We start from the raw sequence: 12,695 nt of genomic DNA on the forward strand, positions 1-12,695 counted from the left end.
AATACTGCGCATCCGAAGTGTGTGGCTCTTCAAATAGTCCTGGATAATCAATGGATTTGCATTGGAGATTGTAGATGAAAGCAGTTTGCTTCCAAGGTGGTTGTTTTTCTTTTGAATCCCGTTCAAAGTGTTTGTGTGAAAACGTGAATTTCTTTTTTTTTTTATCTTTAATGTTTTGTGGCCAGTTTTCAGTTGTAATGAATAATACGAAATGGATCCAGCTGCTTCGTTTGGGCACTTAAAACACTTTGATAACTTAATCGGTTGAACCTGTTTTGGGTTGGCAACTGCTTCGAGGTACATTTCTAATTTTTTTTTTCTGATGAATGAATCTTTCCGACTGCAAATAGTCAGTGGTGCAGTCAATAAGCAGTTACTATACTTGCGCAGTGTTTGTCTGGTTTCTGTTCACCAGAGAACATGGGCACCCAAGGGCCATGATCTCCTTTACCTATACTTTATGCTGCTCTTGGTATATCTGCTTCACACAGACAAGAAAATTTACACATTTAAGGTGGCTAGCAGGATTTACGTGCTTTACAAAGCATCCAACTTTACCGATAACTGGAACCCTTTCTAGATTATTTTAACTGATTGCTCTATTTTGGATTTGGAGAGGATATATTTTTCTCTTTTCTCACCCCCCATCGCACCGAATAACTTTGTGATATTGTTTCCAAGTCACTAGAAGGTTAAAGGTTTCTTAATTACCTGTGACTCAGTCCATTTTGTTGACCTCGAAGTCCTTGTAAAATCTATCTGTATTAGTGGTAATGTTACCGCACATTGTAGTATTATTACAGTAATGAATGTAATACAGCATTTTTTGATCAATGTGATGCAGATTTTCCACCTGAATCCCTTTCAAGCTTCACGGCTTAAAGGCAAAAGAGCAATACTGTCAATGGTGTCAGAGAAAAACACAAACTGGGCTTCAGAGAATACCAGGTGTGAGACCTGACTGGCAGACCATCAAGACAATCATTTGATCCCAGAGTTCTGGCGGCATTGAAAACCTTTTATTCTCAATTCACTGTCAGCCTCCTATCTCCCTGCCAGCTGCACATCAACCGAAATCCTACCCAAGAAAGTCAGCTGAAACACTTATTGAATTAACAATTGAGAATATTTAGCTGTTCCCATGTAAAGGAGAGTTATCTGAATATTTTGTACTTAACGAGTCTAACGGGAGAGACTGCCAATGAAAATCTGGAGATGGGTCCCTATTGAAATAGAGTTGGTTTTCTGTCATTCACCGGTGATGGGTCTCATGAGGTCCTGTCCTAAAAGCCGCCACTCTTGCCCGAAGCCCTTGATGAGGAATCTGTCAATATTGCGCACTTAGTTTCACAGGTGATTTATACTTGAGATTTGCTTCTGCCCAGGTGCTTAGGAACGCATTGGGCTCCACGTGGATAGCCCATTCATCAATTGAATGGGCTATTCTCTTGGCTTCTTCTAGTTAGATTACACTCAAGATTATTTTGATTTTCTTATTTCTTCTAAAGATTTTGGTGCTGATGTTTAATTCCCACCTCCCTTCCCTTCTCTGCCGCTTACAAAACAGGACATAGTTTAATCCCTCGTCTCCACACAGAGGTGGAGTTGATTCATTCGATGATTCATCTCTGTCCCTCACGCCAACTGCTCCAATTGAATGAGGTTGGAGGAGATTTACCCGGCTTGCATAGAGTGTAAATGAGAAGACCAAAATACAGCTGCTCCTCTTAAACCTGAATACGTTATGTAATTGCATGTGCAGGAAGCCACTATCTGTATTCTGCCATAATAGCCCACACACCAATTATAGCAAATGTGCCCGTTCACAATCCACAGTACTTGATGAATGTAGTTTTCCTGGCATTTAATAGTGTGTCTGACTTGCCGTATTTTTGAAGGTCTGTGTGCTTCATGGGTTTAATGTAAAATGTATTTACTGTGTGTTTGTTGGCAATTTGTAGGCAAACACCAATTTGTGCACAGCAATTTCCAACAAACAGTTGTAAAGTTAATAGCCAGTTTTATTTGGGGGGCTTTCTGCAAAGCTTCAGTTTTTCGAGCATGTTATGTGGATCTGTGTCTTATGGACCAGGTTTGAATAACTCACCAGCTCTCCACAGATATTTACCTACAAATATTACACTTGATAGCAATTACCCTTGAAGCACATTGAGATGTTTCAATGTTATGGGAACAGCTGTATATCAAAAGCAAAGATTATGACTAATTATTATAATAAGGCGTTTGTTTTCCTGAGGTGTTTTAGCATGAGTCACAGAGCCTGAACTCTTGACATTGGGAAGATGAATAGAACTGTGACTGTGATGATTTTAAATGCACTCTTTTAGATCTAGGCAGAAATTTACCTCGTATCCTCACTGAAGGACAGAACTGAGCCAAGATAAACAACAACTTGTAACCGATGTCTCACAGTGAGCGAGCGAGTGCCAGGTTAAAACTGTACACATGGGGTAGTGTCCCGGAGACCTTGACTGTGGCGGAGTCTGACCCTGAGCCAGGGGGAGAGGGGGTGGGGAGGTGACCATAAGCACGATGAAAAAGGAAGGTCTTTCGGCGGGATTTGAAGGTGGGGCAAGGCGGAGGGATTGAGGGAGAGAGCTCTAGAGTTTCAGGGCGTAGTGGCTGAAGGCACGGCCACCGATGGTGGAGCGGAGGGGTTGAGGGACAAACAGGAGGCCGGAGCCAGCCAAGGGGAGCAATCGGGTTGTGGAGTGGGGGGTAAAGCAAATCAGAGAGGCAGGGAGATGTGACTGCTTGAAGGGATTGGATAAATAATGGGATTGGATGGGAATGTCACACTGGTGTTGAGGTTCAATTGTGAGGTGCTTTTGCAAAGTGGAGAAGTAAACAAGCAGTAAGACATTTACATATGAATAACTGTCTAGTCTCATCTGACTTTACAATGTCTTCTCACTCCCCACATTTTCCCTTTGATTTTACCTTTTCACAGGACACCTGTTGATTTATTTTTTGATGGCCATGGTTTAATTCTGCTTCTGTTAGTTTACCATTAGTATCGAGTCCTAGCTCAATTATTATTGTTGTGCATTATTTTTAGGCATTTCCAAAGTGAGCAGGCTGCAGGTCATGATAACCTTTGTAAACGCTGGCAGTATGTAATTAGAAGGAAATACCACAAGCTTAAATTAAAGGCAAGAATCTAATGAGCTCGGTCATTAGCTGATAAAGCAGTTAACAGCCAGGAATATCATGAAGGTGGAAGAAGTAGCCAGCTGGAAGGCAAAATCAAGTTATTCTTTATTGTACTTTGTCATTGGGGAGGAGAATAAGCCTTGATCTAAATCCTACTCCCTGCTTTGGTCTTATATATCTTCCCGGGGGGTGTGTGTGTGTTGTCCTTTCAGCTTTCAATGTGCTTCGCCCCGTCGGCTGTCTCACACATGACACGCTGCTAATACTATTAATATTGGCGTTCCATTCATTTTTGAGAGCTTCTGTTCGTAGATCTGGCACATGTCAAGTTTTTGACTGTTCCGCACCCCCCTACTTTGAGAAATAACGGTGCAAAAATCTGAGGCAAGAGGCTTTTTCTTGGAGAAAGGAATTTGATCGTTTTCGTACCTTTTCACGACGGGAGGACATCTTGAAGTGTTTTGCAGGATTTACTGTAGTGGACCAATGCAGTAGCAGTGAGAGAGAGAGATGAAAGGAGAGCAAATGAATAACTGTATGTAGGTTGTCTGCTTTAATATATGTATTCGAAGAGTTCACATAGTTAAGGCCAAGGAACAGGATCTTAATCAATATTCAGCCAGCTTACACTGGAATACTTCATTACCAATGGTAATCGCTTAAGAGCTTTATGCTGAATAAGACTAAGCCTCACTGTATATATTGAAATCAAGATTAGTTCTGGAAAAGAAGCTATACTGCTTGTGCATTCTACTTGTAGGTAGAGAAGGGAGTTTCTCCCTGTGTCCTGGCCAACAATCTCCCTGATAAAATTGGTCATTCATATCATTGGCTGTTTATGGGACATTACTGTGTTCAGTTCAGCTGCCTTGTTTGTCCAGCAAAATACAGTCGCTACACTTTACAGTAGATGCTGTGATGGGCTTTGAGATATTCTCCCAACATGAAAGATGCTGAATGGATTATTATTATTTGCAACACAATACAAGCAAGAAGCAAAGCACTTTTATCCCTTGTGCCTTCTCTGGTATAACTGGTTAAGTATGCAGTTGCTGGAGAGACGTGACTGCAAGTGTTAAGAAACTGCTGTTGAGTTCTTTACCAATCTATGTGCAGATTCCCTTGGGCAAAAAACTGCCAGTGATAATGTTGTGTTGGCTGGAATGTTTCCACAAGAACACAATACTTTAGGCGTGCTGAAATTGGGTTTGAATAAATTACCGCAAGTCACGCACAATAACTTTTTTTTAAAAAAAGCATGTGCGCACACACACACACAGACACACACACAGACACACACACACACACACAATTCCAAGATGCCTCCGAGGTGGAAATTTATTTCAATAATGCAAAAATGCTGACTTAATGACTTCATTACCAGCAAAGCCTCCGGTGTGTTTGAAAGGGTTTTTGATTGATGTTCATTTGTTAAATGTTCAGTAAGGATTGTGCACTTAAAACCACATGCTGGCAGACAGTCGGAAAATCAGAGAGTAAGCAAATCAAGAAAACGTAGAAAGTAACATCTCGACGTGCAATATTTAAGATCCTTTAAACTTAAACCCATCCTGACCCAAAGCCACCTGTTGCTATCAGTTTCAAGCATTAACATCAATTTGTGATATTTTCAACTAGAATTCCAAAGGTGCTTCCACCTCATTGACCAAGATTTGCTTTTATTTTTATTGGGGAAAAAAACACATTGTGAGAATCTCACTTTTTATACAATCTTTTTTGTAATGTTCTCTTCATTACAAAAATGAAGATCTTTAGAGTTGAGGTTAGTCCCGAAATTATATCTGACCTCCAGATATCACAGTAGTAAGTTAGAAGCTGCGAGTTTCATTAAACTATTTTATGGTTCCCTTATTTTATGCTTCACTTGACGAAATGCTCTTGTTCAGAATAAAAGTCATCTGTACAGATTAGGAAGGTCTTAGATTCAATCAAGGTGACGGGAAAGACTGAATTTACCGTTTAATAGTCACCTGGGAGCAATTGTAGAGGTTGACATGGCTGACATGAACCATCAAACAAGCCCAATAGCTCACTTTCCTGTGAAATCTTCAGTGGGAGCTGTGCTTGTTGAAATGAATAGCCTTGTCCATTCCTAAAAGTCTCGTTGTTTAATTTCATTTATTCAGATGACAAAAAATTTTTTGAATTGTGGATTCAAAAGGTCGTGGATTGCAGTGACCAAATTGTTATTGTTTTTGTGCCTTTAGCACAAGGAAAAACGTATCCAAGTGCTTTCCAATACGCATTGGTAACCAAGATTGGGTGTGGGGAAATGTGTCAGGGTTTTGAAAGCAGAGAGAGGGGTGGTGAAGGAGATTTGTGAAGAGCTTCAGAGAGTGAGAACAAAGTGGTTGAAAGCTCACTGTAATAACTACAAGTGGTTTGACATAGTGACCTTCTAATTGGGTTACAGCCTTTCAACAGTGACAACAACAAACTACATTTGTATAACGTCTTTCATGTTGGGAGGATGTCCCAAGGTGCTGGACAGTTAGGGATTTGGATCCGACCTAGGGGTTGACATCAGGAGGGGTGGAGGAACAGGGAGGGTAAGGGTAGGAGGGTGACCGAAGGCGCGGTTGAAAAGGAGGGTCTTGAGAACCAATACATAACACCTAACTGCTTTAATATATGTATTTCAGCGCATCACATCCCTTCTTTGCACCAAGTTATTTATATAATATATATATATAAACACACAAACACACAGTTTATACGTGGCAGGGTTGTGTAAAATTACCCCCGAAGCATGTTAAATATAGTTGTTCCAAATTCATTTTGATATGGAATCTTATTGTTTCGACTCAAGTGTTGGAGGCGACTGGTAACAAATAAGGTACAATTTTCAAGCATTAATGAGATGATGCTTCACAAGTAGAGTAGCAGTTTAATGCCAATGGCCTATTTGTATAAAACTACCACTTTTAATTGTGAAGCATTATTTCATTCATGTTGAAGATTGTGTGTTTGCATAACGGTTTGTGTTTTTTTAACCAGATTAATGGAAAATATTTGAATTCTTCTGTGTGTTGTTTTTGTTATTGATCTTCCCAGGAGGCCGACACTGATGACAAACAGGGCACGTTGAACTTCGAAGAATTCTGCGTCTTTTATAAGATGATGTCTCTCCGACGGGATCTGTTTCTGCTGCTGAAGTCTTATAGCGACAAAAAGGACCATCTGACCTTGGAAGAGGTTGCTGTGTTTCTCAACAAAGAACAAAAAGTAAATTGGGAATTCACTCTCAGACTTTCGTTCCGCAATCCGGGAATTAGGCGTTTCAGTCTTTCTTTTTTTTATATGCCCCAAAACTTGATGAGGCATTTTGTTCCATCGATTTCCTCGCCTTAGAAGACGTACAGTCAATTTGCTTTACAATGTATTCTGTGAAGCTCTTTGAGCCGTCTCAAAGACGTGATAAGGCACTATATCAGATGGAAGGATTATTATTATTATCATCTCAGATGAAAAAGGCCCTAAATCTCATCTTTCCAGAATACCATCCATTATATTGCAAGTTATAAGGTATTCCTCCTCTGTACCAGGCAGAGGTTGTGAGACCAGTCTGAAAGTGATTTTTATCTAATTTCCGTCTTCATCTCCCAGGAGCTGCAAGGCTAAGACAAGAAACTTATTATCTTGGGATTTGAACTTGTACGTTAACACACTGTGCATTAGTATTTTAGTAATATTTTAAATCTCACACGGATGAGGTGAAAACATTTTATTTATTTCCCCGATGATGCTTTTATCTGTAAAGCCGCAAGAGGAACAAAAATTCTGTCAAGTCTTGGCTTGGAATGTTGCTCCAGTTTTGATTGAAGTATAATCTGGGACTGGATAATTAGAGCATTATCCATTCACCTATAGGACCTGGGCTCCAATACTGCCTGGATTGATGGGATTATGGTCTCCTGAGAGGCTGGAGAGGCTTCACATGAAATACGTTTGTGCAATTTGTGCTGGATAAAGCTTTCATAATTTGTCACTGTCCACGGGGCTGCTGCGGAGAGCAGCGGAGATTTACACTGATGGTGGGGGGGGTCAGTGAGCACCTTCTCTGGGGACAGTCATTGTGGCTTATTTACTGAGACTGCAATCGGGAAGCATTCCACTCACTAAACCAGACCTGGGGTAGAAAGCGTTACAGGAAACATTTCATTCCTCATCTCGAACCAAACCAACATTCTTCACTTTTAAACAAAAATCGTGTTCCTTAAGCAATGAATCACCTTCTTGGAAAGATTTTGTAACAACTGATGCCGTATCTTCTGTTCTTCCATTCTATCTGATGCCCTCCCTTTATTGACGTTGGTTATTGCTGTGCCTTCTGTCAGAAATTATTCTCTGCTGCAATTTGTTAGGTCAGGGTATCAAGGGATCTGGATGGGCCAATGGCGGGTAATTGGAGTTGATCTGATAGATTGGCGGAACAGGCTCGAGGGGCTGAATGACCTCCTCCGGTTTCTGTGCTCCCCTTCCCACCCACCTCTCCCCCATCCACCACATGTTAAGCCTGGAATCCCTCTGCAGACCCAACACTTGCTGTGTTTCATGAATTAAATTCATTGATCTTTCCAAGGACATCGACCTTTCTCTTTTGTCCTCCGTTCTGTTCAGAGGCTTTAATGAGCAAACAACAATCACAGCAAACCATCATGTCTAACCACCAGAACTGCAAACATTCACAGAAAGCAGTCTATGGCACCTCTTGCAGTCGGATCCTGATTTAATAAAGTATCTAATTCTGTTTGGTAATAAATGACCAACTTTTTTTTCAAAAAATGCTATGAATAAAATCCAAGCACCTTAAGCAAAGTCTGAGCTCCTTGTAAAGGTAAATAATAAATGGATTTTGTGGGGAGGGGAGGGAATTGCATTGTATTCGCCTGCAAAAAAAAAACCAATCACAACACTTTACAGTAAAGCCTATAACACATTCTCCTGACATGAAAGGGGCACAATATCAAACACTAGGATCTGTGGTTGATTGAGAACACTAACTCACTAACTCCTGCCCTTTTTATGTCTGCAGATGGCCAACGTGACGTTGGAATATTGCATGGATATTGTCGAGAAGTTCGAGGTGTCCGAGGAAAACAAGCAACAGAATGTCTTGGGAATCGAAGGTAATTAGAATGATAAATGTGTCTACTTTGATGCAGGATTCGTGGCAGCAAACGGAATATGGAATACAAATGGAACATAAACGTCTGTTTATGATGTGCACTAAAGACAGGAGGAAAGGCTTGGGTCGAGTTGTCATTCCGCCTGGACTTGTACAGTCCGGATGTTAGTGCAGATGTTATCTAGTGCAACGTAATTAAGATAATTAGGTAAATGGGTTAAGATTGATTCTGAGCTGCACCAGATTGATTATACAGCGAAATTCTGCTAACTCGACCCTGGCTTAACCTGTTGCTTGTAGTTTGTGCTATTGCCAAATACTGTTGTTTTTCTCCCAGGGAGAGCCTCAATATTCCAGTTCTATTGACGTCAGGATACACTGATTTGGCCTTACTGACAACCTAAACTGTGATGGTGCAGATCGTCTGTGTGATGGGATTAGTATAGGGTGCCCTGGGGTCAGGTCTGACTGGTCTATGAAAAATTGAGCCCTTATAATGGCTTTGGTGATTTAAAACAAATTAAGGAAAATAACTGTATTTTTCCATTTCATTTTTTAAACAAATACTGCAGAGAGAAGGCAAAGTCTTATCGCTTTATCTCTCTCAGCTGCTCTCCTTCATGTTTTCATGGGAGGATAATAATAAAATCCTTGCATTTTCATGCAGCGCCTTATCACATCTTCAAGACGTTTCAAAGTGCTTCACAGAGTAATACTCTAAAGTGTAGTGACTGTATATTTTGTGGACAAAAGGATGGTGGGTGGGTATTCTGGAGGGATGAGATCAGATGGGCTAAAGAGCCTTCTTCACCCAAGCAACCTTGTGATCTTGAGTATCTCTTAACCATCTCTTAAGTATCTGGGTGGTTGGGAATTTGAATGAAATATAGCCGTGAGAGTCTGTATAACAAGTGACCACTGACTGAACAAGTCACACGAGAGGCACAGAGATTAGTGCAGGACAACTTAATACCATTTGATATAGTCTTATCATGTCATTGAGACGTCTCGAAGCGCTTCGAAAATAATATCTGGTGATACAATGTATATGTTGGGACATGACATGTCAGGCGACTGCCAGGATGGTAGCAGGCGAACTAGATAGACCTTGGTCTTCTTTTGCCAGCAAATTCTTGTGCTGTGTCTCTTTCACTTCTCTCCTCTTGTGTCTAGGTTTCACAGACTTCATGCGCAGTCCCGCAGCTGATATATTCAATGCTTCTCATTATGAATTGAATCAGGATATGGATCAGCCACTGTGCAATTACTTCATAGCCTCGTCGCACAACACGTACTTGACAGGAGATCAACTCCTCTCGCAGTCCAAGGTGGACATGTATTCCTGGGTTCTGCAGGCTGGTTGCCGCTGTGTGGAAGGTTAGAGTTCTACATTTGCTTGCTTGAAATTCTAGGCGTTCGTCCGCTGCTGAAAATTGTGTGGCCCGATTGATGAGACTCCTCTTCTCCTTGACCAACGTCATCTAACTAGTTCAGAAAATCTGATTCTGCTCCTCTAGGCTGTAATTGAGTATCAAATATTGATGAATGAACGTACAGCCAAATAATGAACTTCAAAGCTCGAGGCATGGAAAAGGCGAGAAAGATGTTAAATGGAATGAAATGTCAAGTGTGTAGAAGTGGTGATTTCCTGTGGTTCTCGTTTCCCAATTTACTGTTTTTTTTCTGGGTGCCGTACAGGACAGGCTGTCATGTTCTCTGTGATCTCGGTTAGTGCATTAGACCCCTGTGATATAACTCTTCATTATAACGCAGGTCATGATGTAGTGCAATTGGGGTGGTGACTCTGACATTTATTAGCCCCCAAATTCCCTAGTACATGTCAATAACCAGCGAGCTTGCTTCAAAGCCACTCACATCACTTCCTGTTTGCTGCTCATACAACAACTACTCGCATTTATATTGTGCCCCTCACGTGGAGTAGCAATATGTGCAATAAATTTATTGCAACATGTGCAATAAGTACTGAATCGTTGATTGGTGGTCATGATGATGACCCATTAAAACACTGGCTGGGATTTTATGGTCCTTAATTTCTAGTACTGTAACTGGCTCTCTAGTGTTCAAAATACTTCCTTGTTTTCAGTTGATTGCTGGGACGGCCCTGATGGTGAACCAATCGTACAGCATGGTTATACCCTCACCTCCAAGGTACTCTTCAAAGACGTTGTTGAAACAATCGACAAATATGCTTTCATCAAAAACGAGTAAGTCGGGCCTTTTGTTATCCTAATCGAATGTTATTTCTCCCCCCCCACCCCCTCCCAGGGAAAAAAAAATCTGTAAAAGGTACCGGTGTGACTAAGGAACAATTTTCTGTTGTCTCTGCTCCTCTCATTGTCAGGTACCCTGTGATACTGTCCATTGAGAACCACTGCAGCATCCAACAACAGCAAAAGATTGCTGGCTATTTGAAAGATATCCTTGGAGACAAACTGGACTTGTCCTCAATACAAATGAGTGACCCAAAGCAATTTCCCACTCCTCAGAGTCTGAGAGGCAAGATTCTTATCAAGGTAATTTTCTCCTCGAGGTAAAATAGGCATTGCAAGTAGCTCGTGGGTAGAACACTGAAAAGATCAGGTTATTGGGGGAAGGGAGCTGAATTGTTAGATATTCAGTCAGTTTTTACCAGCGTTCTCCTGAATGCGGTACTTTCAGATCCTTGTTCCTTTTTCAATTTTGTAAAAGTTTATAGCTCTTTATCTTTCAAAAAAAAAAGCCTCAGTCCACATGCTCGCTCATATGTGTGTGTGTTTTTACTATACATATATATATTATATCATGTATATATAATATATATATACACACACACATATCCACACACTACCCTCTCCCCCCCCCCACACACACACACACTTGTTTTTAAATATCTGGTTAGAGTTCTGACAAACACGCTCGCAGTTCTCGTGGTGTTCCGAGCCTGACGGGCCATCAAGTGAATGCTGCTGAAGTGCTAATTATTAACCATAATTAAACTGTCGAGACGCTCGGGTGAGGCTACTGTTCTTTGCTGTGCAAGGCTAAGCTCGATACAAACATTGAGGAAGATGACGTGGCTGACTGATTAAAAGGCACTTAAATTAGTACCAAGTAAATTCATTCTCGAAAGAAAGCAGAAATAGCCCAGATTTAGCTGATGCTAAAGCAATTTCTTTGAGGCTTAGAAAAAGTAAAATTAATCGTGACAAAGGTCAGAATCCAGTTGAATTATAACCAATGCTGTTTTAGTTGTTAGGACCAATGATTAGACAAACTAAGGCATTTGAATCTTAAAAGAAGGCCTCGTTAAGGGGACTTATGGAGGGATACAATAATTTAAATGGGATTAAAAAAGTAAACTAGGAAGACTGGAACACATCGCTAGGAATATAAGTATGATTAAGAGCAGAACATTGGGACTCATTTTAAAAAAAACAGCTTCATGCTGTGATAGGAAGACATGAAGCTATGTATTCTGGAGGGATGAGATGAAATGGGCCCATGGAATTCTTCATCTAAATCCATCTTGTTATTTCAGGGAAAGAAACTTGCTCCTGACGTTGGGGCCGATGAAGAAGAAGGGGAGGTGTCTGATGAAGACAGCGCAGATGAAATTGAAGAGGATTGTAAACTGGAGCAAATCAATGTAATTCTTAACACTTTTTATCTCAAGTAAATTCTGATCCAATGCTGTGTCAAAAATAACTCCTTTACGTTGTGGAAAGTGATCAGCGTTCATCCAAACACACAGGCAAGAGCTTGGTTTAACATCTGTGAAGGATGTGGAGACTGTAATTTAGTGGTTAGACCGCTCACCTCGTAAGCGAGAGGACCTGGGTTCAATTCCCGGGCAGGGTGAACGTTGGACAAGTTTCCTTACTCCACACACACGCCTCTGTTTACCAGCAGTAAATAGGAACCCGGTTGTTGGTCGATTGGTGGATCACTTTTTCAGGGGGAATAATCCCTTCAAAGCAAAAATAAATTTGAAGTGAGGGGCACAATATAAATACAAGTTGTTGTTGTTATTCTCTACATCTAATGGCTTGGACCAAACTTTCCAATGAAAATGGTTGTATTTGAAAAGTTGTCGAGGCAAGGATTCGAACTTGTAATTTGACATTTCGTAACAAGGGCAGTCATGTTCTGGATATTTGTGGTGATGTGACTTGGAAGGAAAGTGTGTAAGCGTTATTGAGGAACTCCATTAGTCATTTTCTCCAAGAATAAAAATGTTTATTGCCATTCTTTTGACAAGCCAGGTGGATTTTAGTCCCAAATGCCATCAAGTAAATCACTTTGGTGTTTAAAAAAAAAACCACATAACGTTGCCAGATGAAGTGGTAGAACAAATGTATCTAAGCATAATTGC

The 12,695-nt window shown here is 40.8% G+C and overlaps 1 protein-coding gene across 1 annotated transcript in view; it reads left to right on the forward strand.

The window, feature by feature from the left end:
- Positions 1 to 12,695, forward strand: part of plch1 (phospholipase C, eta 1) — a 61,809-nt gene that overhangs the window by 31,958 nt on the left and 17,156 nt on the right. The window contains exons 6-11 of the mRNA XM_007888906.2: positions 6,250 to 6,420; positions 8,231 to 8,324; positions 9,497 to 9,700; positions 10,428 to 10,548; positions 10,686 to 10,857; positions 11,862 to 11,969. Coding sequence (XP_007887097.2) covers positions 6,250 to 6,420; positions 8,231 to 8,324; positions 9,497 to 9,700; positions 10,428 to 10,548; positions 10,686 to 10,857; positions 11,862 to 11,969 — 870 coding nt within the window. The remainder of the gene's footprint in view (positions 1 to 6,249; positions 6,421 to 8,230; positions 8,325 to 9,496; positions 9,701 to 10,427; positions 10,549 to 10,685; positions 10,858 to 11,861; positions 11,970 to 12,695) is intronic.

This window comes from Callorhinchus milii, unplaced genomic scaffold (genome assembly GCF_018977255.1).
Source record: "Callorhinchus milii isolate IMCB2004 unplaced genomic scaffold, IMCB_Cmil_1.0 Scaffold11, whole genome shotgun sequence".
NCBI lineage: Eukaryota > Metazoa > Chordata > Chondrichthyes > Chimaeriformes > Callorhinchidae > Callorhinchus > Callorhinchus milii.